The sequence below is a fragment of the Aquarana catesbeiana genome, linkage group LG03, assembly GCF_042186555.1.
Source record: "Aquarana catesbeiana isolate 2022-GZ linkage group LG03, ASM4218655v1, whole genome shotgun sequence".
Classification (NCBI taxonomy): Eukaryota; Metazoa; Chordata; class Amphibia; order Anura; family Ranidae; genus Aquarana; species Aquarana catesbeiana.
The window spans coordinates 684,663,768-684,691,669 of record NC_133326.1 but is presented as its reverse complement, the minus strand read 5'-3'; the positions used below and the strand labels follow the sequence as shown (position 1 = coordinate 684,691,669).

The window sequence follows — 27,902 nt, the reverse complement described above, 5'->3', positions numbered from 1 at the left end:
GGGGGGGGGGGGGTGCTCATCCATCTGTGTTATTAGCGTCGATGGAGGAATCTGTCTGTACACTATAAAGACAAACCTGACATAGTAGGACGATGCACCTTTGCCTGTGTAGACCAAAATCCTTGCACCGGCTTTGGTTATATGGCAACATTTATTCACCACTCTGTCCTGGAAAGCTGGTAAGGACTCAGGGGGCAAGTCCAGGATCCATGGCAGCTTGAACATATGGCGTAGGCCTCAGTCCCCTTTGGAGAGCCTGCACCTGGATCCTTCCCAGACTGTTGCATCATAGCTGGGGAAAGAGCTGCAAGACAACCCCAGGCTTGATGTTGCTCCAAGCTGTGACCAGAGCAGAGTGAGCCAGCAGCACCTTGCAGAACAGCACCACCTGGTGGAGAGACTGATGTGACTCGCTCAGTGGTCTCTGTGCAGCACTGCAGCATATGTCAGAGCTATATATACTGTATGCAGGGTTTTTTTTCAGGGGAACTTGGTGGAACTCAGTTCCACCACCTCTGGCTTAGACCCCTTGGTGCCTGCTCACGACAATCACTTGTAAACACAGAAGTCTGGTTTCTGTGTTTACAAGTGACAGTTCTGCACTCTGTATGTAATGCAGTCCTGGTATTTAATGCCCCTTTAAGACCCTCCTACTGTTTTCATGAAATTTGACTGAACACACCCATTATTTGATGTGATTTGGAGGGTGTGTGTAAGGGGAGGGATTTTGTGTGCCGTGGTTAGGTTTAAGCACCTATTGTTTGAGAAAAAAAGCCCTGACTGTATGTATAGCATATAGTGTGTGACTGTGGTGGGACTTTAGAGTGTAAGCTCCTCTGGTGCAAATACAGTTGTGACTGGCTCAGTGTTCTCTGTATATCACTGCAGAATATGCCAGAGCTATATACACCAATCAGCCATAGCAGTATGACCACTGACAGATAATGTGAATAACACTGATTTCACATACAATGGCACCTGAAAGTGGGTGGGATATACAGCAAGTGAATATGTTATCTCTAATGCTGATGTGTTAAAAGCAAAAACAATGGGCAAGGAATATGCATAAGAAAATTGTAATGGCTACAGCAGAGCACTTCAAAACTGCAGCTCTTGTGGGATGTTTCTGGTCTGCAGTGGTCAGGACCAACCAAATGTGGTCCAAGGAAGAAAAACTGACAAACTGGCGACAGGGTCATGGGCAGCCAAGGCTCATTGATACACGTGGGGAGCGAAAGCTAGGCTGAGTAGTTTGATCCAATAGAAGAGCTACTGTAGCTCATTTTGCTGAAAAAGTGAATGCTGGTCCTGATAGAAAGGTGTCAGAAGACACAGAGCATTGCTGTTTGTTGTGTAAGGGGCAGTGTAGCCGCAGACCAGTCAGGGTGCCCATGCTGACCTGTGGTCACATCCACAAATGTTTACAATGGGCATATCAACATCAGATCTGGACCACAGAGCAATGGAAGAAGGTAACTGGTCTAATGAATCACGTTTTCTTTTACATCATGTGGATGGTATGGTGCGTGTGAGTTGCTTACCTAGGGAAGAGATGGCACCAGGATGCGCTATGGAAGAAAACAAACTGGCAGAGGTAGTGTAATGCTACCGACAGCTTGGTAACAGATACCACAGCATACTTTCAGAGGTCTACTGCAGTCTATGGCTCAACAGGCCAGGGCTGTTTTGGAGGCAAATAGGAAACCTACTTAATATTAGGTAGGTGGTCACAATTTTATGACTGATCATACCCATGGTGGAGGCATTGGAATGTAATCTCCTCTGGTGCAGAAATGTCCCTGGTCCCTCAATGGTCTACAAACATAGTACAAACATTGATTGCTCACCTGAACACCAGTGTGCAGTTCTGCCAATCAAAAGGGAAGTAGGTGACCACCACAGGGCATGCACTCCTGAAGATGGCCGGCGGGAGCCAAGACGAATAGCCGTTGCTATGGACCAGGACGTTGGCGTAATATGCTACTTCAAACTGGCCATCAACGCTGAAAGACAATATATAGGGCAGTTACAGAGCAGGGTGGTGCCTTTTCAGAGAATCAATTTTCTTTTCAAATCTTTTAGATTTATATGAGGTTATAAACAGCTTAATATATTTATGCAAACTCTCCTTCCTACGTTGTAGTGATGTACATTTTCTAGTACTTTAGTGCTCAGTGTAACCCTCACATTAACCCTCCTTGTAACCCTAACACTAACCCCTCTTGTAACCCTAACACTATCCCTTCTTGTAACCCTAACCCTCCTTGTAACCCTAACACTAACCCTTCTTGTAATCCGTACTCTAACCCATCTTGTAACCCTAACCCTCCTTGTAACCCTAACACTAACCCTTCTTCTAACCCTCCTTGTAACCCTAACACTAACCCTTCTTGTAACCCTAACACTAACCCTCCTTGTAACCCTAACCCTCCTTGTAACCCTAACACTAACCCTTCTTGTATCCCTAACACTAACCCTCCTTGTAACCCTAACCCTCCTTGTAACCCTAACACTAACCCTTCTTGTAACCCTAACACTAACCCTCCTTGTAACCATAACACTAACCCTCCTTGTAACCCTAACACTAACCCTAGGGCCAGCCCTTGCTCAAATAAGTTCTAGTCTGTATGCTCCTCTTTTCTGCTCATAGCCATAGACTAACTATCCTGCACCTAAAGATACTAGTGCCAAGAACCCGCCACTGGAAACTCCTGCTGTTACTTATCCTCATCTTCTTCCACTGAAGATCTCTGATTGCTCTTGGACAATCAGAGCTCTCCTCAGAAAAACAAGTGCGAGACATTTTCTCAATCTTGAACCCACTGGGATTCACCATGGTCTTCAGGGTAAATCAGTCGATGAATAAAAGCAGAGCACTTGTGACTTACAATTTCTGCTCTTCTGGCTGTTCACATCAAGATTTGCTAGCAAAATGGTAAACCCCTAAATCTGGCAACAAATGCTTTTGATGGTCCGAGGCACTCATGGTTGCCACCAAGGCAAGGCCCTATCAAAGCCTTTCAACCTTTTTAACACAGAACAACCATTAAAAGAAACGTTCATGTCTCAGCGAACCTTATCAATAATTACCTTATCTATAGCTCACGGTACATTAGTGTGGTGGTCAGTGGGCAGAATGTCCCTGACATTGGCAGTTATTGGCAGAATGCCCTTCGCTTTGATGGCCACTGGGAAGAATGTCCCACATTGTTCGTCAGGGGGAAGAACATGCCTTACATTGGTGGCCATTGGGAAGAATGTCCCTGACATTGGTGGTTATTGACAAAATTCCTCTCCCTTTGATGGCCAGTGAGAAGAATGCCCCTTACATTGGCGGCCAGTGGAAATAAAGCTCCTTACATTGGTGTCAGTGGGAAGAATGCCCCTTACATTGGTAATCTGTGAGAAGAATGCCCCTTACATTGGTGGTTAGTGGGAAGAATGCTCCTTACATTGGTGGTCAGTGGTAAGAATGCCCCTTACAATGGTGGTTAGTGGGAAGAATGCCCCTTACATTGGTGGCCAGTGGGAAAAATGCCCCTTATATTGGTGGCCAGTGGGAAGAATGTCCTTGTGTTATGATATCAAGTGCTGGTATCCTGTAGACTGTGAGCAGATATGTGTGGATCTGCACAAAGAACACCAGACTAGACCAGGATAAATTCACCTTAGGTTTTACATTTACATCTTTACATTTATTATTTTTTCTACTAGGAGCCTGCAAAGCATTGCACCCATGATCAGCAGATTGCGTGTTCAATGCAGGGCCCTTGCAGACTGTCAGTATAAGCTGTACCTTATACAGGCAGGCAGTTACACAATGTCAGAAAGAAACAATGCACTACCTAGAGCAGTGTTTCTCAACTCCAGTCCTCAAGGCGCCCCAACAGGTCATGTTTTCAGGATTTCCCTCAGAAGAAACGGCTGTGGGAATTACTAACTCTAATGTAAAAATGCATATAAAAGTAAAGGAGAAGGCCTTCACAAAATACAAGGTTGAGGGATCATCATCAGCTTTCAGACTTTATAAAGAATGCAACAAGAAATTTAAGGATTCAATTAGGGCGGCTAAGATAGAACACGAAAGACACATAGCGGAGGAGAGCAAAAAAAATCCCAAGAAATTCTTTAAGTATGTAAAAAGTAAAAAAGGGAGGACAGACCATATTGGCCCCATAAAGAATGAGGAAGAACTTCTGGTTACAAAGGATGGGGAGATGGCGAAGGTATTGAATTTATTCTTCTCCTCAGTCTTCACGAGTAAATCGGGGGGCTTCAGTAACCAAAACTGCAGTGTTTATCCTCATGACACATCACAGGAAGCACCTCCATGGTTAACAGAGGACATAATTAAAATTAGACTTGGGAAACTTAACATTAATAAACCACCGGGACCAGATGGCTTGCATCCGAGGGTACTTAGGGAACTCAGTCAAGTAATTGTCAGACCATTGTTCCTAATTTTTACTGACAGTCTACTGACTGGAATGGTACCAGCTGATTGGAGAAAAGCCAATGTAGCACCAATATTTAAAAAGGGCCCAAAATACATCCCTGGGAATTACAGACCAGTTAGCCTAACATCAATAGTATGCAAGCTCTTGGAGGGGATGATAAGGAACTATATACAAGATTTTAGTAATGAGAATGCTATCATTAGCAGTAATCAGTATGGATTCATGAAGAATCGCTCTTGCCAAACCAATCTATTAACCTTCTATGAGGAGGTGAGTTGCCATCTAGATAAAGGAAGGCCCGTAGATGTGGTGTATCTAGATTTTGCAAAAGCATTTGACATAGTTCCCCATAAACGTTTACTGAACAAAATAAGGTCCATTGGCATGGACCATAGGGTGAGTACATGGATTGAAAACTGGCTACAAGGGAGAGTTCAGAGGGTGGTGATAAATGGGAAGTACTCGGAATGGTCAGGGGTGGGTAGTGGGGTCCCCCAGGGTTCTGTGCTGGGACCAATTCTATTTATTTATTTGGTCAATCTCTGTATTTGCGGACAATACTAAGCTAAGCAGGGCAATAACTTCTCCGCAGGATGTGGAAACCTTGCAAAAAGATCTGGACAAATTAATGGGATGGGCACCTACATGGCAAATGAGGTTCAATGTAGAAAAATGTAAACTAATGCATTTGGGTGGCAAAAATATGAATGCAATCTATACACTGGGGGGGGAGAACCTCTGGGGGAATCTAGGATGGAAAAGGACCTGGGGGTCCTAGTAGATGATAGGCTCAGCAATGTCATGCAATGCCAAGCTGCTGCTAACAAAGCAAACAGGATATTGGCATGCCTTAAAAAGGGATCAATTCCAGAGATAAAACGTTAATTCTCCCACTCTACAAGACTCTGGTCCGGCCGCACCTAGAGTATGCTGTCCAGTTCTGGGCACCAGTCCTCAGGATGGATGTACTGGAAATGGAGCGAGTACAAAGAAGGGCAACAAAGCTAATAAAGGGACTGGAGGATATTAGTTATGAAGAAAGGTTGAGAGCACTGAACTTATTCGCTCTGGAGAATTTTAATGAGTGACCATTTTTAGAAGAAAAGAGGATTAACCTTAAACTACGTAGAGGGTTCTTTACTGTAAGAGTGGCAAGCATGTGGAATTCCCTTCCACAGGCGGTGGTCTCAGCGGGGGGCATCGATAGTTTCATTAGATTAGCACCTGAATGACCACAACATACAGGGATATACAATGTAATACTGACATATAATCACACACATAGGTTGTACTTGATGGACTTGTGTCTTTTTGTAAACCTCACCTACTATGTAACTATACTATGTAACTATGAAACTTATCAAATCACCTGTGCAAAATAATGGAAAGCCTGGAAGCATGACCTGTTGGGGCGCCTTGAGAACCAGAGTTGAGAAACGTTGACCTAGAGCACTCAACAGCACCCAGGTAGTTCATTGAGACTTGTAGTTATCCCATTCAGAAAACTCTGTGAATGAATGACCGGGTGTGTCCTGGCGGAGCCCTGAAAGGCCGTGATTTTAAAAAAATTGACGAAGGTGACAAAGGTGAAAGTATCCTTTAATGAAAGTAAATTTGATTTATTAGGGAAACACCACAAGTGAGCAGCACAACAATAAATACAAACATCCAAATCCCTAAGCAAAATTACCTAACTAGCTAACTAACTAATTAAGCTATGTACAGATTGCACAATAAGTAGAGCAGGATCAAGCTGAGGAGCAAGGAATGAGCCAGAATGGGGCGCAGGATTGGGCACAAGGGGAAAACAGGCAAAACACTGAGGCACTGTGGAATGTTAGAGGAGTGGCTAAATACCCTCTAAGCAGCCAGCACCAGGTGGGGACTACGTTATAATTGCTGGGATGTGCTGGCTACTGGGAGTCACCTACTCTTGGACACTCTTCAGATCCAGGAACCACCACCAGCCACTGGTGCCACCAGCGGGGGATCCAGTTCATGACACCCTGTCATTAGTGGTCAGTTGGCAGAATGCACCTTATGTTAATGGCAAGTGGAAGAAATGTCCCTTTTAGTGTTGTTCAGGGGAAAGAATATCCCTGACATTATTGGCCAGTGGAAAGAATCTCCTTCACACTGATGGCTAGTGGGAATAATGTCCCTGACATTGATGGTCAGTGGGAAGAATGTCCCTGACATTAGTGGGCAGTGGGAAGAATGCCTCCGACATTGGGGACCAGTGGAAGTAATGTTCCTTACATTGTTGGCCAATGGGAAGAATATCTTTAACATTGGTGGACAGTAGGAAGAATGCTCCTTAAATTAAGGGTTGGTGGGAAGAATGCCCCTCTAATGCCGCGTACACACGACCGGAATCATTCCGTCGGACATTCTGATAGTGTGTGGGCTTCATCGCACATTTTCTTTCTAAAATTCTGACGGACCTAGAAATAGAACATGTTTTAAATCTTTCCGATGGAATCAGTTCCTATCGGGAAAACCGCTCGTCTGTATGATAGTCCCACGGACCAAAAACGACGCAAGGGCAGCTATTGGCTACTGGCTATTGAACTTCCTTCTTCTAGTCCCGTTGTACGTGATCACGTTCTAAACGAGCGGACTTTGGTGTGATCGTGTGTAGGTAAGTCCGTTTCAGCAGACTCCATGGGAACTCCGTCGGAAAGACCATCGGAGTCTATTCTGACAGAAAGTCCAGTCGTGTGTACGCGGCATTACAGATAGCTAAAAAGACAATTGGTGTCAATGGTAACTTACCTGAGAGGAAGAAATTGCTCATTGCTCAAGGAACCTCTAACAACCATAGGGTTCCACTGAACTCTGGTTGAGAAAGGCCACCCTACAGGGTCGAGTCCACAACTAACAAGCAGCCTTGGTGGCATTCCTCAGTGTTTGCTATTAGCTTTTCAGTAAATCTGAAAATAAATCTGGAAGCCAAAACAGACAGCCTGTCCTGAAGGACGTTTTGCTGAACATTTTGAGAACCAAGTTGCTTTGGAAGACCTTTTAACTTTTACTTACTTGTTTTCCAAAACGATGTCAGGCAACCAGACCATGTCAGGTGAAACCCGTAAGACTTGTATCCCACCATAGTCTGACTCATTCCACGTGAGGCGGTAGTCATCCCATTCCTAGGACAAATCAAGATATTTTACACTTCCAGAATATACTGTAAACTGTGCGGCAATCAGGTCTGATGTACTGAAGGTCCAAAGGTCAGACCATACTGAAAGGACTGAGAGAAGCAATGGTGCCCTTATAGTAATTAGACATTTTGAGTAAGGATTGCCTGAAATAAATTCTGACGTGACCTGGACATTTTTACACACTTGCTATTTAATGTTTTGATGTTGGTATTCCGTACGCAGGTTGGAGATTCACCAGATTGGTGTTTAAAGAGTAACTACACCCCCTGTGTGATCTATGTTCATTGCAAGCATTTTAAAAAACTTTGTTGCAGATTCCTACCTTTTGTTATTCTGAAGAAATCCCTGTGTGTTTGTCTGTGTCCATGTTCTCAATGAATCTGTATGGAAGTAGTTTTATAATTACCCTTCAGCTGCTGCACCTGCAGAGCTCTAATGAGGAAAGTCGCAAAGGTCTGCATCCCTTTATACGTGATTTTGCTTTCGGAGTATCTCATCAGAAATAAAATTTTTGTTGCAGGGGATGCTAAAAATCTGACTTATATCAGTGTAGACTCCTGGGAAAATCAGTGAGTCAATCACGCAAGCAGGAAATTACATTTCTAGGGGGCGTTCTGTACACCTTTTGTGTACAGAACGCCTCCAGGTGGCCATATTGCATCTTACAGAAAATGACAGCAGCTGCAGATTCAAAAGGAAAGATCATTTTTCATAACATTCAATTACAATATGACTTGTGTTACAATTGTATACACTATTAAAATTATTTTTTTTTTTTTATTTGCTATTTTTTTTTTCCCATGAAAGTGGAATTACCCTTTAATGCACGTGTAATAAACTGCCCCACTAGCGGCCGAATAGCGCCACTAAAACGATGGTAAATCGGCGCTAAAAAATAGCACCGCTTTACCGCCTGCGCCCCCCCGCGGCTCAGTGTGAAAGCCGTCTTACTGTTGATCAACTGTCTACCTCTTCTGGAAGTCTATTTAAAGCATCAACTACTTTTTTGGTAAAATAATATTTTCTAAAGTTAGTGTTAAACTTTCCCCCTGCTATCTTGAGGTCATGTCTCCGTGTTCCTGAGCTCAGCTTTATATTGAACATACTGCCCTACTTAACCTTTATTCATACCCTTTATATATTTAAAGGTTGAAATTGTGTCCCCCTATCCACTTGCTGACCAGGCTTTTTCTGGCACTCTTTGTTTACAAGTTTAAATCATTATTTTTTGCTAGAAAATTACTTAGAACCCCTAAACATTATACTTTTTTTTTTTTTTAGCAGAGACCCTATAGAATAAAATGGCGATCGATGGAATTTTTTTATGTCACAATTTTTGAACTTTTTTATGTCACTTTACATTTTAATGAATTAAAAAAAATAAAACACAATATATACTCCAATTTTTTTGTATAATGTGAATGATGATGGTACGCCGAGTGAATAGATACTTAAAATGTCACGCTTTAAAAATTGCGTACACTCCTGGAAAGGCAATAATTTAAACGCCTTTACAGGTTACCTGTTTAGAGTTACAGAGAAGGTCTAGCGCTAGAATTATTGCTCCCACTCTAATGTTCATGGCGATAGCTCACATGTGTGGTGTGAACACTGTTTACATATGTGTGTGTGACTTACGCATGCGTTTGATTCTGTGCGTGAGTACGGAGGGATGGGGGTGCTTTAAATTTTTATTTTCTTATTTATTTTACTTCCATTTTTTTATTTATTTTTTTACACTGTCTCTTTTTTTTTAATCACTTTTATTCCTATTACGAGGAATGTAAACATCCCTTGTAATAGAGATAAGGATGACCGGTCCTCTTAATGGAGACATCTGCAGTCAAAAAGACCCCAAATCTCTTCTTTACCTTTAAAAGCAAAAGATAAAAAACGTTGCTCTGGTCCTCCAAGGCCATAGAATCGATCAAAGAGGATCTACTCTTTGATCACCTGTGGGAGCAGCCGGCCGCACCGCCAGATCATTTCTCGGGCGAATCGGCATTAACGGTAAGCCCGAGAAACACCGGCCAGCAGCGGGAGGGGGACGTCCCCTCCCGCTGCTTCTGAAAGCATTCCAGAGGCTCATGAGACGCTCGGAATGCTTTGAAGAGACACCAACCGCCGGTTGAAAAAACAATACAGGGTTATGGCTGATAGCTTCAGCCATAACCCCGGTAAACCACTTGCAAACCACAACATACAGTTAGGTCCATATATATCTGGAAACAGGCACAGTTATCATACTTTTGGATATGTATGCCACCAGAATAAAATTAAAACAACAATCCAAATGAAGGGGTTGAACATAAATATCAAGTACAAATTTTAGGAACCGCAACCATTTTTATACACATTCTCCCCATTTTCAGGGGCTCAAATGTAATTGGACAAATGGAATATAATCATAAATAAAATGTTAATTTTTAATATTTTGTTGAGAATCCTTTACTGGCAATGACTGCCTGAAGTCTGCAACCCATGGGCATTACCAAAGACTGGGTTTCCTCCTTTCTGATGCTTTGCCAGGCTCTAACTGAAGCTGTCTTCAGTTGTTCTTTGTTTGTGGGTCTTTCTGCCTTTAGTTTTGCCTTCAGCAAGTGAAATGCGTGCTCACTTGGTTTGAAATCAGGTGATTGACTCGGCCATTGCAGACTATTCCACTTCTTTTCCTTCAAAAGCTTTTGGGTTGCTTTTGCAGTGTGTTTTGCATCATTGTCCGTCTGTACTGTGAAGCGCCGTCCAATCAACTTTGCTGCATTTGGCTGAATGTGGGCTAACCACATATCTCTAAACACTGCAGAATTCATCCGGCTGTTTCTGTCTTCTGTCACATCATCAATAAACACCAATGACCCAGTGCCACTGGAAGCCATGCATGCCCATGCCATCACACTGCCTCCACCATGTTTTACAGATGACGTTGTGTGCTTTGGATCATGAGCTGTTCCAAGCCTTCTCCACATTTTTTCTTTTCCTCATTCTAGTAACAATTAATTTTAGTTTCATCTATAGAAAGAATGCTTTTCCAGAATTGGTCTGGCTTTTTTAGATTTTTTTTGGCAAAGTCTAATCTAGCTTTTCTATTCTTCAGGCTTATGAATGGTTTGCACCTTGTGGTGAACCCTCTGTATATGCTCTCGTGAAGTTTTCTCTTGGTTGTAGACTTTGACAATGATCTGCACACCTACTGGTGGTGTCCGTCAGTTGTCTGGATTTTGTGAATTGGTTTTTCTTTACCTTAGAGAGGATCCTGCGATCATCCACCACTGTTGTCTTCTGTGGACGTCCAGGCCTTTTTATGTTGCTAAGCTCACCAGTGCTTTCTTCTTTCCTCAGAATGTACCAAACTGTTGATTTGGCCACTCCTAATGTTGCTGCTATCTCTCTGATGGATTTGTTTCATTTTTGAACCCTTACAGTGGCCTGTTTCACTTGCATGGACAGCTCCTTTGAACACATGATGTAGGTTCACCGCATTAGATTCCAAATGCAAATACCACACTTAGAATCAACTCCAGACCTTTTACCTGCTTAATTGATGAAGAAATAATGAAGTAGTAGCCCATACCTGGCCATGAAACAGCTTTTGATTTAATTGTCCCATTACTTTTGGCCCCTTGAAAAAGGGGGTGGATATTCTTAAGAGCTGTAATTCCTAAACCCTTCCTCCGATTAGGATGTACATACCCTCAAATTAAACCTGAGAGTGCACACTTTCAGCCCATATCCATTATATAACTATAGCTTGAATATTTTATGGTAAATACCTGAAAAAAAAACAAATTGTGCCAGTGTCCAAATTTATATGGACCTAACTGTATATATACGCATTGCGGTTGGCAAGTGGCTATCTTGGAAACTTTACACATTTCTGCACACATTCAACCAATCAAGAACAGACTGGTAAACTTCCACTCAGAGACTGAGAAAAGTCAAGCATGATCGCTGCGCGCAACTGGTTATGCAAAAAATACTTTTTTACATGCGTTGGAAATATATACAGTATATAGACTATAGTGATATTTAATGAGCTACAATAATATCATTTTTTTTTAAACTATAGTACACATTATTTGAGCAGAATAATAATGACTGATAATAAAATGTAAAGTTTGCAGTTATTTATTTACTACAGGTACTTATATAGCGGCGTCACTTTACGCAGCACTTTACACATATACTGTATATTGTACATTCACATCAGTCCCTGCCCTCATTCCAAAGTTTTCCTCTTACCAGTTGGAGCCACACATTGGTTGTCATAGTCTCCTCTTTCTCATTCTGTCAATAGAAATAAAACCAGAAAAAATGTTTAACAATGTTGCAAATGATATACACATACTGTATATTTTTATTACTAATAATCATTTTTTTTAAATTATTTTATTATTATTTATATAGTGGTGACCAATTACACAGTGCTTTCCATATTGCACAATCACATCAATCCCTGCCCTCGAGAAGCTTACCATCTAACGATGGCCATGTGCTAGTCCAGTTGTGTTCAAAATGTTTCATTTTAATTAAATTTATTTGGTTTTCGAATTGTTAGTGGAGTCTTATCAACGTTCTTTTTTCGAATGTAGTGACCAGGATATCTGAAGGAGCAGGATGGAGACTTTTTCTCGAATGAACACATTTCTAACAGTCAATGTGGTTCTCGTTTGGGGAAGGCCATTCACTCCAAAATCGAATGTTAAAAGCAAACAAAATTTTGAAGCACTTTCCAACCACACTCATCTAGTTGTTAAATGTACTGAGAGTTTTTTCACAAACTTTCATTAAAAAATCTACTAGTGTATGACCAGCCTCATGCACAGTTGTGTTCGTTTTGTCTAGGGATGACTCTGTGAGCTGAGAGACCAACTGAGGGTAACTGCATGAATTCATGCACGCACTGTCACTAGGGTGGTCATCTGTTCGGGATTCACCCAGACAGTCTGGGTTTTGAATCATATGTCCGGGTTTCAGTCTGCCTGAAACCTGGACACATTATTCAGACAGGAATGTGGCTCGTAACAGGGCCTGACAGGAGGGTGATGGGACACTATGTGTACCGCATTAATATTCTCTTTGGAGTGCCCAAAGGTGTTTCAGGTCTGTTACAATCCTATAGTGTATACTAAAGTGTTCGGGTTTGAAAAAAAAGTGGCAAACCTAACTGTCTCCCAACGCCAAAGTAACTATAAAGTAACCATAACAATATCAAACTGTCCTTCACAGAGCTCTGTTACTTGACACTGTTATGCATGACTATGGGTGACCTTTCACCTCTGACCTCCTAAGACTCAGTGGGGTTGATTTACTATGGCAAATATACTGTGCACTTCAAGAGCAGTTGCTCTAGATCTGAGGGGGAAGCTCTGAAATGACGGAAAGTTCTGCTGATTTCTATCATCCAATCCTGTGCAAGCAAAAATGCTGTTTTTCCTTGCATGTGATTGGGTATTCTTTGCAAAGGGAAGCTTTACCTCATCTACTAAGCTCTGGAGCAACTGCCCTTGCAGTGCACAGTCTATTTGCCTTTAGTAAATCAACCCCAGTAAGTTAAACAAGCTAAATAAGGAGAAGGAAAATATATATGTCTTATAGGCTACATTTATGTACATTTATGCGTGTGTGTGTGTGTATGTATATATATATATATATATATATATATATATATATATATATATATATACATATACATACACACACATACACACACACTTTTTTAACCTCGCAGACTTACCAGGGAGATGAGGTTGGTCAGCGTGAGTTTCAGACGAACTTCGATGATGTCATGGATGGATTTGACGGGACGAGCTTGTTTGTCGTAGTTTGAAAACAAGTCTTTTAACAGCTGAAGCTCCTCACTGGCCAGTGAATCTAATAGACAAAGGAACAGCCAATCAGCAGGCATAATGGACAAATCTCCACCCCCTAGGCAGAGGAAGGCAAGAAGGCTGTTAACTGAACCTAATATTTTGTAAAACTTAGTGGCAATTAATAAGGTACCCATTGGGAGTTCATGGGAGATGACATATCCTTCTTCAACTGTTGCAGATTGGTAGTGGGGCAGAGTGGGGTATACCCAGAATACCAAACTCCAGGCAAATGTGAATGCATATTCACTTGTGTTTTATGGGTTACTAAGTATTTTTTCAGCCAAAATGGACATAGGCTCAAATGTTAACAGTGTGGATGCATGGATAGGCAGAAAATAACTGAAGGGTTGAAATTCTTACCTTTAGACCCCTTTCACACTGGGGTGGTTTGCAGGCGGTATTGCGCTAAAAATACCACCTGCAAACCGCCCCTAAACAGCCTCCGCTGTTTGTTCAGTGTGAAAGCCCGAGGGCTTTCACACTGAAGCGGTGCGCAGGCAGGACGGTGAAAAAAGTCCTGCAAACCGCTTTTTTTGAGCGGTGAAGGAGCGGTGTATTCACCGCTCCTGCCCATTGAAATCAATGGGACAGCGCGGCTATACCGAGGCAATACCGCGGCTATAGCCACGCTGTACGAGGGATTTTAACCCTTTTTCGGCCGCCAGCGGGGGTTAAAACCGTACCGCTAGCGGTCGAATACAGCTGCAAGAACGATGGTACAGCAGCGCTAAAAATAGCGCTGTTGTACCACCGACGCCCCCACCACCCCAGTGTGAAAGGGGCCTTACTGCAGAAGATGTTGATCTGGAGCCCTTCCCATTGCTGTCTACACATTTCAAGACCCAGGTCCTTGGTCATGTGATCTGCTGTAGGAGACACAGGCTGATCCTCACAGCCACCTGATTCATTGGGGAATTCACACCTATCTTATCTTTTGTGTTGCGTTAACTCATGTTGCACGATAACATGCGTTGCATTAAAGCAAACCATCAATTTGAATGGGCAGCCAACAGACTGGAAAACAGGCATGAACCCTTTTTTGAGGTAGTGCATTACTGTGCATTGCAGTGAGCTTCATGGTGCATTGCTGTGCTTTGTAGTTACTCTTTTGAAAAGACATTTACCGTCACCCAAAGGTATAAAGATAAAACTTACCACCCCTAACACTAAATCTATCCCTTCAAAGTCTATACTTGACTTCTCACCACCAAAACAAGAGACCATCTTGGACCAAGACTGTGCTTAAAACACTCTGCATCATAAAACATTCAGTTCCTAAAGGGTATGTCAAGCCAGGGCCCAAACTTATGATGGAACCTTCCTTTCTCCTTCTAGATCAGTGCTTCTCACCCTTATGGGAGACCTTATGGAGACCAGGGCCCAGTAAATTCTTTCCAAACCTCTAATGCCCCAACATTTTAGGAAAAGCTTATACTCAAAATAAAAATATGGGAATGATAAATGTGCATTGAAAGGTTAGAAAGCTTTGGATGGGGCTGGGTGTCATTGTCGCTGGGAATGAAGGTTCTGGGAGGGGTCTGGGAACTCTGTAGGTGACTTGCTGGACCTGTAGAGGAGGAGGTTTCTGGAGGGAGCAACTATGTGGGATGGTTTCTCTGGAGCTGGCTTTGCAGGGGAAATCTGGGAGACTTGAGAGCATAGTAGGGGTTGGGAAGCACTGTGGGACTCTGTTGGGGGCATATGGGGAGCTGGAAGCTCTGCAGCAAGCTGGAAGGTATGTTGGGAACTGTGGGGTCCTATGGGAGGTTGGAGCAGTACCAGGACAGGTCCATCTAACGCCCAGAGCAAGGATGAAGAACCATGCCCCCTTGTCAACAGTTGAAGCATGCATTAGAAAGGGTTTACAACCCTATGTCCAAACTCTGCCCCTTTGCTCTGCTGTGCCCCTCTTGTCCACCCCTTGTCCCAGCCCAGGGTTGGAGGGCACTGTGGGAACTGAAGGGTCCTAGAGGGTCAGGGGGCTGACCGGTGAGAGGTTGGGTGGCACTATGAAAGCTAGAAGGCATTGTGGGAGGTTAGAGCATCGGCAGCTAGCTGAAGTCCCATGAGGAGGGAAGCGGTGGTCCAGATGTGGACAACGGCCTGGTAGTTGAGAACCAGGCTTGTAAAACTCTTGCAGCAGCAGGTCAATTTCTATTGACGAAGACTCCCCAGAACTACATCTCCCAAGAGCCCTTTGCCTACACACAGTAAGGAAAGGCTATTGGAAGTTAAGATTGTACTGTACAAATGTGTAGAGGGACAGAGAGTGGGGGGTTAGGTGCTACATAATCCAGCAGGCAGGGCTGACAATGCTGACTGGGTTGTCAGCCCAAACAGAACATTAGGAGCTCATTATATTTCTGACAGATCGAGATTTATTGTTTTTTTTTTGGATTAGCATTTTAAAGAGACAAAATGTGGGAGAATGTGAATATACTGCAAAGATCTAATGCATTTGTTTTTTTTTATTTTGGGCAGAGGTATTTTTTTTGCCCCCACATATGTTTTCACACTGATACAGCAAAGTAGACCTCATCAAATACTTACAGGTCACAGTTTTTGCCAGCTTTTATAAAAAAAAAATTGCATGTAAATTGAATCCATATGAATGGGGCAAAATCAAATGTCTTCAGGCTTTAAGCTTTGCAGATCGAATGTGTGAATGGAGAAAATGCTGCATTATGGCCACTAGGTGGAGCTGAGGAACATACTTATTTCCTATCATGGGCAGCGCAATCTAGTGGCCATAACGCAATGTTTTCCCCATTCACATATTCGATCTGCAGAGAATATAGCAGGAGAATATTTGATTTTGTCTCATTCACACAAAAGGAATTTACATGCTGTTTGGATGGATGGACAGCTATGCAGATTATTTATAAAATACTCCTCTTAGTATGCAATTGTTATTTGTATGCTTGCAGTTGCCTCACTTACTATTTAATGAGGCAGGATACATCTATTTATAATGATTTATATTTAAGCGCGGGGTGAGAGTTTTATTTGTGGGCTTTGGCATTTGGCAGTTTTCCTTGTTCAATTTTTGGTTATGATATTTGCAGCAAGGTTTCTCTCTCATTAGATTTTTTTCAACGTGTACAATAGAGGGTTCCAATTTTTCTAGTACAAGGGCCACATCATAGATTTTACAAATATTCATGGGCCAAAAAAAAAAACCTCAGATTTATAAATGAATGAATAAAATTGTATAAATATGTTTTGGTAATAAATAGGGGGCACTACTGAAAAAAATACCGTAATTAAAATATCAATAGTGAAAAAAACTGCTAATAGAACAATTAACTAAGTGAAATAATAAAAAATAAAAACTACAAAAATACAAATAATAATTTACAAAGATGATAATGTGTATAACATTGGTGGTAAGTCACAACGTTGGACAACAGTGGTAATAGTAAAATCCCAATTGCACATAAAAACCACAATTCTATTGCAGACAGAGTGATCTTCTAGATGTATATAATATCTTCTGTGTAGAGAGTGGGAATTCCTTCACCAAGGAGTAAAAACGACACCCCACAGTGCTAAGTAGAAAATCTGCTTACCAGATATAGTTGACTTCTTTAATTAAAAAGAAAGTCATGAGCGCTTGTGCAGGATTGTGCCTGCTCCCATATGGAGACTGTATATCAATGGGCAAAAAGCTTCCTCCCCGGATGGTTTAACCATGGGACATAGAAAAAGCAATGAATACTTCCATAGCGTGATACAGTTTATTAAAAAAATTTAAAGCACATAGTATAGCCAAATGGCCGCATACATGTGTTGGTGCCTACCCAGAACTGAGGCTGCTCACTCATCTGTACAACACATGTAAGCGGCCATTTGGCTATACTATGTGCTTTTAATTTTTTTTAATAAACTGTATCACACTATGGAAGTATCCATTGTTTTTTCTATGTCCCATGGTTAAACCCTCCGGGGAGGAAGCTTTTTGCCCATTGATATACAGTCTCCATATGTGAGCAGGCACAATCCTCATGACTTTCTTTTTAATTAAAGAAGTCAACTGTATCTGGTAAGCAGATTTTCTACTTAGCACTGTGGGGTGTCATTTTTACTCCTTGGTGAAGAAATTCCCACTCTCTACACAGAAGATATTATATACATCTAGAAAATCACTCTGTCTGCAATAGAATTGTGTTTTTTTTGTACAATTGGGATTTTACTATTACCACTGTTGTCCAATGTTGTGACTTACCACCAATGTTATACACATTATCATCTTTGTAAATTAGTATTTGTATTTTTGTAGTTTTTATTTGTTATTATTTCACTTAGTTAATTGTTCTATTATCAGTTTTTTCACTATTGCTATTTTCATTAGTTTATTCACTAGCGCCCCCTATTTAATACCAATCTCTATTGAACACTTTGTGCAATCAGGGGAGCAGCTTCAACAATATTTTTCTCATCTGCGTTTTTTACTATTTTTTGCGCGGAGTTTATTTTTACACTTTATTAATATGTTTTACCTGGGGCTTTTTTTGTAATCAGCATCATAATATTCAGAGCAACAAAGAAAGAACTTCAGTAGAACAAAGCAAGGAAATTACAGGCCTCCTCAGCCCCCTTTACATCAGAGTCTCCCCTTTCATCAGAGTCAACATAGGCGTCCCCTCTAAAGCAGCTCATAGATGATTTGATTTTCTTTCCGTCCACCTGTAGCGAAAGGAAAGAAAATTGCTTGATTTCCCCATCAACAAGGCCAGGGCCAAAACAGGCAGGAAAGGTGAAAGCAGTCTGTAATATTACATGACACGACAAAGCACTGACTCCTTCACCACAGATAATGCAGGGATCAGGGAACCCTTCTGATAGCACCCAGGTACATTACAGGCATCGGTAAGCTGTAATTTTGGGGGGTTTACTAGTGTAGTATGGTGGGATAGCGGAGTCCTCTCCTCTCTCTCTGACCCTCTCCCTCACCCCCTCTCTCTCTCACCCCCTCTATCTCAAGGGAGGTGAGAAAGGGGGTGTGAGAGCATAAGATTCCCCAGGGAGCGGAGTCTAAGAGCCAGCAGGTGTTCACCAGAGCCTCTAGTGGTGAAGATGGACTGCGCTGCAACTGGTTCCAGGTCCTCAGGGTCTCCCAGCTCATGCTCACGGTAGGCTACAGGAGGATAGAGAGGAAGCAGCAGCCCAGGACAACAAGGGATAGTAAGGAGATAAGTCAAAGGTCAGGGTGACTAGCAGACAAGGATAGACAGAGAACACGCAAAAGGTCAGGGTCACAAGCAGGCAGGGATAGCTCATTGGTGATCAGTGATGAGCTCGGGCATGTTCAGACTAGGATCCAAGCCCATCAGGTGCACAAGGTACCTATAACTTCATTAGCAAGGTCTCTCCTAGGCAAAGATTTCAAAGCAGACTGAGATAGAAACCTGTGCTCTTTTGAAGAAGTACAAAGAAATGGGCAACGTTGAGGACCGTAGACACAGTGGTCGATCAAGGAACCTAATGCAACAGATAATGCAGCATTATGCTTATTTCCCTTCCACATTGGAAGATGTCCAGCAGCACCATCAGCACAGAACTGGCGGAAACCAGTGGGACCCAAGTACACTCATCTACTGTCTGGAGAAGTCCGGCCAGAAGAGGTCTTCATGGAGAAATTGCAGGCCAAAAAGCCATACATCAGATGTGGAAACAAGGCTAAGCAACTCAACTATGCACGAAAACAAAGGAACTGGGGTGCAGAAAAACGGCAGCAGGTGCTCTGGACTAATGAGTCAAAATGTGAAATGTTTGACTGTAGCAAGAGGCAGTTTGTTTATGAAGGGCTGGAGAGCGGCACAATAATGAGAGTCTGCAGGCAACTGCAGGCAACTGTGATGCATGGTGGAGGTTCCTTGCAAGTTTGGGGCTGCATTTCTGAAAAAGGGGTTGGAGATTTGGTCAGGATAAATGGTGTCCCCAATGCTGAGAAATACAGGCAGATACTTATCCATCATGCCATACCATTGGTGTGTGTGATTGGCCCCAAATCTATTCTGCAGCAGGGCAACGGCCCCAAACATACAGCCAAAGTCATTAAGAATTATCTTCAAAGTAAAGAAGAACAAAGAGTCCTGTAAGTGATGGTTTGGCCCCCACAGAGCCCTGATCTCAACATCACGGAATATGTCTGGGATTGCATGAGGAGACAGAAGGATCTGAGGCAGCCGACATCCACAAAAGATCTGTGCTTCGTTCTCCAAGATGTTTGGAACGACCTACCTGCTGAGTTCCTTCAAAAACCGTATATGCAAGTGTGCCTAGAAGAATTGATGCTGTCTGGAAGGCAAAGGGCAGTCACAACAAATATTGATTTGATTTGGATTTCTCTACTGTTCATTTACTTTCCATTTTTTTAATTGATAAAAATAAACTATAAACACTTCTATTTCTGAAAGCATTCTTCATTTACGGCATTTTTCCACACCTGCCTAAAACCTCTGCACAGTCCTGTATATAACAATTAGGGTTGTCCCGATACCACTTTTTTAGGACCGAGTACAAGTACCGATACTTTTTTTCAAGTACTCGCCGATACCGATTACCGATACTTTTTTTTTAATGTCACGTGACAGTGTTTTTTTTTTTTTTTTAACAGTGCTTTCTTTTTTTTTGCGGGGGGGGGGGGGGGGGGGGTGAACGGTGTATGTGTGTGTGTTTTTTTGTTTTTTTTTTACAATTTTTATTTTTTACAATTATATGTTTTTTGTTTTTTTTTTATTTGTTTTTTTTTAATCAGCCCTGTTGGGGGGCTTTGGTGAGATATCAGGAGTCTTAACAGACCTCTGATATCTCCCCCTTGAGACAAAGAAAGAGACCAAGGATAGAGATTCCCCAGTCCCTTTCTCTGCAGCCTCAGCTGCACTGACAATGAATGGAGAGAAGACAGCGGCTCCTCTCCATTCATAAACTGACACATCGTAATCACAGGAGATTACAATGTTTCAGTTATGTGAATGGACAGAGTCAGCTGACTCTGTCCATACACACAGCGGAGAGAGACAGCAGAACGGAGGGGACAGAGAAGGAGAGGGGAACGGAGGGGACAGCGGAGAGACACAGGGAAGGAGAGAGGAATGGAGGGGGACAGCGGAGAGACACAGGGAAGGAGAGAGGAACGGAGGGGGACAGCGGAGAGACACAGGGAAGGAGAGAGGAACGGAGGGGAACAGCGGAGAGACACAGGGAAGGAGAGAGGAACAGAGGGGACAGCGGAGAGACACAGGGAAGGAGAGAGGAACGGAGGGGGACAGCGGAGAGACACAGCAGAACGGAGGGGACAGCGGAGAGACACAGGGAAAGAGAGAGGAACGGAGGGGGACAGCGGAGAGACACAGGGAAGGAGAGAGGAACGGAGGGGGACAGCGGAGAGACACAGGGAAGGAGAGAGGAACGGAGGGGGACAGCGGAGAGACACAGCAGAACGGAGGGGACAGCGGAGAGACACAGGGAAGGAGAGAGGAACAGAGGGGGACAGAGGAACAGAGGGGGACAGAGGAACGGAGGGGGCATGAAGGAGGATGCAGTGACAGTCAGCGGTGTCCGATCACCGCTGTATGTCACTAAAGCTGCTGAAAGCCACTGGGGGAGAATCTTGTAACTCCCCCATGCGCCGATCACAGCTGACTTCCAGGTATCGGCGGAAGCATCGGGAGCATTTGCCCGAGTACAAGTACAAGTACGAATACTAGTATCGGTATCGGGACAACCCTAATAACAATATAACATAACAACAATAAAATATAACAATATAACATAAATAACTTAACAACAATATAACATAAATAACATAACAATATAACATAATATATTAGACAGCATAACATAGATAACATAACAATAAAACACAGTATACAAATAGCAATATAACACAGTATACTGTGCAAATAACAATATAACATAAGCGACCTGGAGGATGGGGTAAACAGTTCAATCTCTGTATTTGCAGACGATACTAAGCTAAGCAGGGCAATAACTTCTCTGCAGGATGTGGAAACCTTACAAGTAGATCTGAACAAATAATGGGGTGGGCATCTATATGGCAAATGAGGTTTAATGTGAAAACATTTTAAAATAATGCCTTTGGGTGGCAAAAATATGAATTCAAGCTATTCACTGGGGGGAGAACCTCTGGAGGAGTCAATGGAAAAGGACCTGGGGGATCTAGTAGATGATAGGCTCAGCATTGGCTGCTAACAAAGCAAACAGAATATTGGCATGCATAAAAAAGGGGATTAACTCAAGAGATAAAGCGATAATTCTCCCACTCTACAAGACTCTGGTCCGGCCACACCTAGAGTACTGGGCACCAGTCCTCAGGAAGGATGTGCTGGAAATGGAGCAAATATAGAGAAGGGCAACAAAGCTAATAAAGGGTCTGGAGGATCTTAGTTATGAGGAAAGGTTATGAGCACTGAACTTATTCTCTCTGGAGAAGAGATGCTTGAGAGGGGAAATGATTTCAATGTACAAATACCATACTGGTGACCCCACAATAGGGACAAAACTTTTCTGTGGAAGGGAGTTGAATAAGACATGTGGCCGCTCACTAAAATTAGAAGAAAAGAGGTTTAACCTTAAACTGCGTAGAGGGTTCTTTACTGTAAGAGAAATATCCAAAGAAAAATGCTAGCACTCAGGGGGATACTGTAATTCCAAATTATGCAGTCTGTGCAATTTGTAGAGTCAATCCACACTAGAGATCCAAGATCAGAAGAATAAATAGTTTGTTGAGACAATAATTATGTCCAGAGCTTGTCCAGTGATGAACTGTCAATCAGAGGCAGTAAGTGAACCATCCGAATGATATATTAAATCAATATTAAATATTAAATCAATGACTCTTTCACGTTGAAATGGTCAGTGCAAGCTTGTCAGCACGATGCATATTACTGCATTAATTTTGGTATGAAGAACTAACTCTCGGACTCTCCTTCCCAACCCTTGGCTGAAGTTTTTGGGTTCATGGAAATATGGCTCCCATAGAAGGCTCGAATTGTGGGCAATTTCTGCTAAATCGGTCTAAATTCAAGCCATGGATGGCCCTGCAAATACCCCCAGCTTGCCAAAAGTTGATTGAAAAATTGACTGAGCTGGATTAAAAATTATTGGGTGAACTGTCACTGCATCTTATCAGATGCCGTCCCTATTTGTCAGTACCAGAAGCCATGGGTGCCACGGCTGCCGGAATACATAAAATGTATATTTCCTTGAAACACACTGTTAGCGTAGATGTGGGAATCTTTTTTCTCTCTCTCTCTCTCTCTCTCTCTCTCTCTCTCTCTCTCTCTTGTGGGCTGAACATTCTAAATTTGAGCCATCTATGGGTGGGGGCTTTAGTCTTTCCTCTGGAAGAACATTGCAACTTCTGTGCTCCCTGCAGAGCATTTCACCCTGGTATACACGTAGGGTGAAGTGAACCAATCTTATTAACCTTTTAGAAAATACAGTATACAGCCAAAGTTTGTGACCTTCAAACTTGCACGAACAAGTTGGACATTACTTTTGGACATCAAGCACATAGCCAAGCAATCTCTTTTGACCAAATATAGTACATAAAGACATTTTTGATAATTGTGTTCTGCCCGCACTGTGGTAACAGTTTGGGGAAGGTCCTTATATGTTCCACATGACTGTGCCCCTGTGTGTAAAGCCAACTCTATAAAGACATTGGTGGATGAGTTTGGTGTAGGGGAACTTTAGTGGTCTGCACATGGCCCTGACCTCAATACTACCTAACACGAACACCTGTAGAATGGATTGAACCACAAATAACATGTCAGGTCTTCTCATCCAACATGTGGAAAGCCTTCCCAGAAGAGTGGGGCCAATGATAGCCGCAAAGGATGGACTGACTGGATACTAATATTCATGGGTTTGGAATGTGATGTCCAACAAGGTGTGAAGGCCTGGTATACGTATATCCTAATTGCCAGGCATGAAATGCTGGCCCCACTGTTTTCAATACTTGAAGTCACTGACCAGGACCTATTATGCAGATCAGGAAAGTCTGAGAAAAGTTCTTATCTGCCTACTTCAGAGCCTGTAACTCAAAGTATCAAAGCCAGAGAATCAGAAATGCAGCCAGATCAGTGGGCAGCCTCCATTTTCTTACTTTAAAAGGGTTGCATTGAGTTTGAATGGGTCACTTCAGAAAAAAGATACTTCAGTTACAGATAGAGTCGATTGGAAGAAGGTATAGGTCTCTTCTTCTGTCTCTTGTGGCAAGACCCCCTTGCTGTAATTCCTGGCTATGCTCTTGATTTGGCTGTTCCCACCCACCTTGTAGAGTTTCTTGTTGCGCTCAACATAAGTACTACAAATACACCCAGGCAAAGTCATAACGGTCACATTATGTGTTTGGACACAAGGACGCGAATCCAGAGAGCTCACAGCCATAACATATTGTTAGGTAGTTTATGTCCCCAGCTGCTGCCCACAGCACAAGTGTCAGTTTTAGGCAGACTGATCCTTTAATCTACAAGCCAACGGCTCACTAAACCGCAAACCAGAACCTTAGGCTAAGACACAAACAGACAGACATGCATTAGGTAAACAGCAGACTTACAGCACAGGAGAGGAAGTAGAAACCAGAAGGGAAGCTGGACGCCCATCTTTAGACTGTCAGCTTCTGAGCTTGTCTCTTTCCAAAGGGCCAGCAGCAAAGAGAGCCTAGTAAGCTTGGAGATATTTAAAGATGGGATGTGTTATTTCCGTATGGAAGACAGTATCATCTTCAGAGTCTCCCTCCGTCGCCCTCCGAGAGCTCAGTCCCCACTGACAAGGATTGCATGCAGCTGTCACCAATTATTGCCAGTTAAAGACCCCTCTATTAACCTTTTCATGGTTTCATGTTTGTTGACCTGTCCACACACTGTCTATGTTCATAAAGCTGTTGAAACTTATTGTAATTGGTCTACTGAATCCCCAGACTTTTCCAGCCTAAAAAATGATGGGAAATCGCTTCTGAATATCATATATACACAATAGGCTTAATTCATAAAACTTTACACAAGGCGAAGAACCTTTGTTTTAGCCACGTGAATGAAAATATTAAATCTCATCAAATCTTAACTGTAGCTGTCACTTGTTTGAAAATAGGAAACCCTACTCTGGTGTTTTAGGTTTTTGAATTTAGCCAAAGAAGATAGATAGATGGATGGATAAATGGATGGATGTACAGATAAACCATGGTGACTAATCAATGAGTTTGAAGCACCAGGCTTGTAACAAGTCATTGCCAGGGAGCACTGTATGTCCATCATTTGTGTTTACCGGTTAGTATATAAGGCCTTTTGAGGAAATGTTGGGTGGCATGGGCTTGACCTGAGGAGTGGAGAAAGAACCAGTTTTTTTAAGGGTGCTGACAAATGGTGTCATCATGGGGTAGAGATATTTTGGGGTACTCCACCTTAGAGGGGAGGCAAGGAGATATTTCCTAGGAGAGAAGGGTTTGTAGCCTGGAAGGTTTCCACTTATGACAAAAGTTCTGTTCATGGTAAATATGATGTAGAACCATATTAGCTTTTTTGTTGAAATATGTTATGTTGCACTGTTGAAGAAATGTGTTGTTTGCATTGTGGCAGCGTTAGTCATCTGTTTGATGGATATGCCTTGAGTAAAGACAACCCTACTTACCATTTGCTGGTCCAAACATTCCAATCCTTTGGAGTTCTCCTACTGGAGGGTCCTGTACAAGAATGAGTGAAGTGGGCACCTGTTTAATGGAGTCAGTGTAACTAGACTAGCCTGGTTCTGTGAAGTCAGAGGCTTTACGTTTCCGTGGTTAAGGGTGAGGGACACATTCTCTGTTCCCACTACTAGTTGACCCTGTTTGAGCAGGGTATTTCATCCCTGATTGGGGAATTGAGGAACTCAAGCTGGGCTAGTTGGGAAGCAGCTGGGTGGTCCTGGGCTTGAGTTTCTCCAGCAGGGACTAGAAGAGTGATTAGTTACCCTAAACTGAGTATTAATGAAGTGTACAGAGATTCCATGTGTCGTCTGCTCTGTAGAAGGTTGCCCTCATGGCACAGTCCACAGGCTAATTCCGTGTACACACGACCGGACTTTTCGACAGCCAACGGAACGAATCCGCTGGACAATTCGATCGTGTGTGGGCTTCATTGGACCTTTGCTGTTGAAAAATCAGACGGACATTAGAAATAGAACATGTTTCAAGTCAAAAAGTCCGCTTGTGTGTACACGGCATAATTCCAGAGATTTTCAAGGTCTGGTTATAGATGAAGCCTAATAAACTAAGTTAGCCCCTGGCCTTTTGTATGTCTTGGAACACTGAGATCTTTTTGCCATAATTCCTATCTCTGTTCTTGTTCAATTGGAAGTTTTAGGTGTTCTTACCCACCTTCTGTTACATTTGTAGGGATCCGCTGCCCTGTACTGTCAGCTGCTAGTATCACACTGTAAGGCCCCTTTCACACTGGGGTGGTGGGGGCGTCGGCGGTACAACAGCGCTATTTTTAGCGCTGCTGTACCGTCGTTCTTGCAGCGGTATTCGGCTGCTAGCGGTGCGGTTTTAACCCTCGCTGGCGGCCGAAAAAGGGTTAAAATCCCTTGCGGTATTGCCGCGGTATAGCCGCGCTGTCCCATTGATTTCAATGGGCAGGAGCGGTTTAGGAGCGGTGAATACACCGCTCCTTCACCACTCCAAAGAAGCGGTTTGCAGGACTTTTTTCACCGTCCTGCCAGCGCACCGCTTCAGTGTGAAAGCCCTCGGGCTTTCACACTGAACAAATAGCGGAGACTGTTTAGGGGCGGTTTGCAGGCGGTATTTTTAGTGCAATACCGCCTGCAAACCGCCTCAGTGTGAAAGGGGCCTAATGGATAATTATGTATGTCACATTGGGGGAGATTTACTAAAGCTGGAGCACACAGAACCTGGTGCAGCTATGCACAGTAACCAATCAGCTTCCAGGTTTTATTGTCAAAGCGTAATTGAACAAGCTGAAGTTAGAAGCTGATTGGTTACTATGCACAGCTGCACCAGATTCTCTGTTCACCAGTTTTAGTAAATCTTCCCCTTTCTGATTCTGAGGTTGTTGGAAAAGATCCTGGAAGGAAGGAGTGGAGAGAGAGAAGGTCACAACTACATGTCCTGTCCTTGCTACTAATCAGAAGAGACAATTATTGCCAGATAACTAGGGCTGCATTCCAGGCTGCTTGGGTAACAGTTTGATGGTCTTCTCATCACTGCATATTGTGTCTTAAGGTCTCTAACATAAAGACAGATGCTGCATTATCCTTGGGGCCTCTGCAATGGGACTTTGCTGCTAAATTCATCTAGAGGTATCTCTATAAACAACTATATATACCTGGATATATGTGCACAATTCCACCAGGACCCCTATCAGACCCTTTGCTGGTAATATCTGTTTGTACATTGAATGTATGTACTGTTATTAATCTTTTCTTATTTATATAAGAATTATTTTTATAAGTATTATTTGCATGCTGGTGTGCATCTACTGTATATACTTATGGTAATGTTATCTGCTGGTTGCAGTAGTTCCTTGGCTCCCAATTACCTTGATTAGATTACTGAATAATTTTCCAGGAAGGGAATTCCCTCTGTCCCGGGTGGAGACACTGGGGAGGGCCGTTTCTCATACACTCCACCCAAAATGATGGCAGGAACACGTGTGCAGACCTGGGATCCTTCTAGAGGAGTTCTAGAGGGATAGAAGAGGCTGGGGGTTTCATTGTTCGACATCTACTGAATGCTGAAATACTAATTTCAGATGGGCTAAGCCCTTTCAATTTACCTCATAATCACGAAACATGATTTTGCTATATGTAAGGTTGAAATTGCAACACTTGCAAAACTGACCCTTTAGTGTGGTCTAATATGAAGTCCAAAAAAAGCCACTAGACACATCCAAATTCATAGAGCAGTAGAAAATCAAATCAAAACGTCAAAATGACATAAATAGAAAATAAGAACAGTAACTATCTGACCACCTACACTTCAGTGTGTAGTGCAGAAGGTGCAGTGAAGAAGTGAGATGAGCAGCCAAAGAATGAAATAAAGTCCTCTTTCGTTTCTGGAATCTTAGTGGCATTCTGTGTCAGGATCAGTTTCACTGTCACTGACATCACTTCTCTGAGAAGATCAGTTGTCCAGGCTTATAATTCGGGCTAGCCCTCTACGGCTAGTGCGTTTAACCCGTTCTCCTAACTGCTAGGACACAAAAGTCAACTGTTCAGGGAGGAAAGAAAGGCAACCTAAAAGGAATGTTTAGCAATTACAGTATGTGTATTTTTTTTCTTTCTTAACTAATTATAATGAGTACTAAAGCATATACATTTTCATAGTCTATGAAGATTCTCATGTCATGGTATATCTAGTAGTAGCTAGTCAGATTCAATTGTTCTGC

The 27,902-nt window shown here is 42.7% G+C and overlaps 1 protein-coding gene across 2 annotated transcripts in view; it reads right to left on the bottom strand.

Moving 5' to 3' along the window:
* CHRNE (cholinergic receptor nicotinic epsilon subunit) overlaps positions 1 to 24,287 on the bottom strand; it is a 51,680-nt gene extending 27,393 nt beyond the window's left edge. For both annotated transcript variants that reach the window (XM_073622986.1, XM_073622987.1), the window contains exons 1-5: positions 24,080 to 24,287; positions 13,356 to 13,492; positions 11,861 to 11,905; positions 7,497 to 7,606; positions 1,848 to 2,003 (exon numbers count right to left, since the gene is read on the bottom strand). In XM_073622986.1, the coding sequence (XP_073479087.1) occupies positions 1,848 to 2,003; positions 7,497 to 7,606; positions 11,861 to 11,905; positions 13,356 to 13,492; positions 24,080 to 24,125 (494 nt within the window). In that variant the 5' untranslated portion in view covers positions 24,126 to 24,287. The remainder of the gene's footprint in view (positions 1 to 1,847; positions 2,004 to 7,496; positions 7,607 to 11,860; positions 11,906 to 13,355; positions 13,493 to 24,079) is intronic.
* Between the last annotated feature and the right edge of the window lie 3,615 nt (positions 24,288 to 27,902).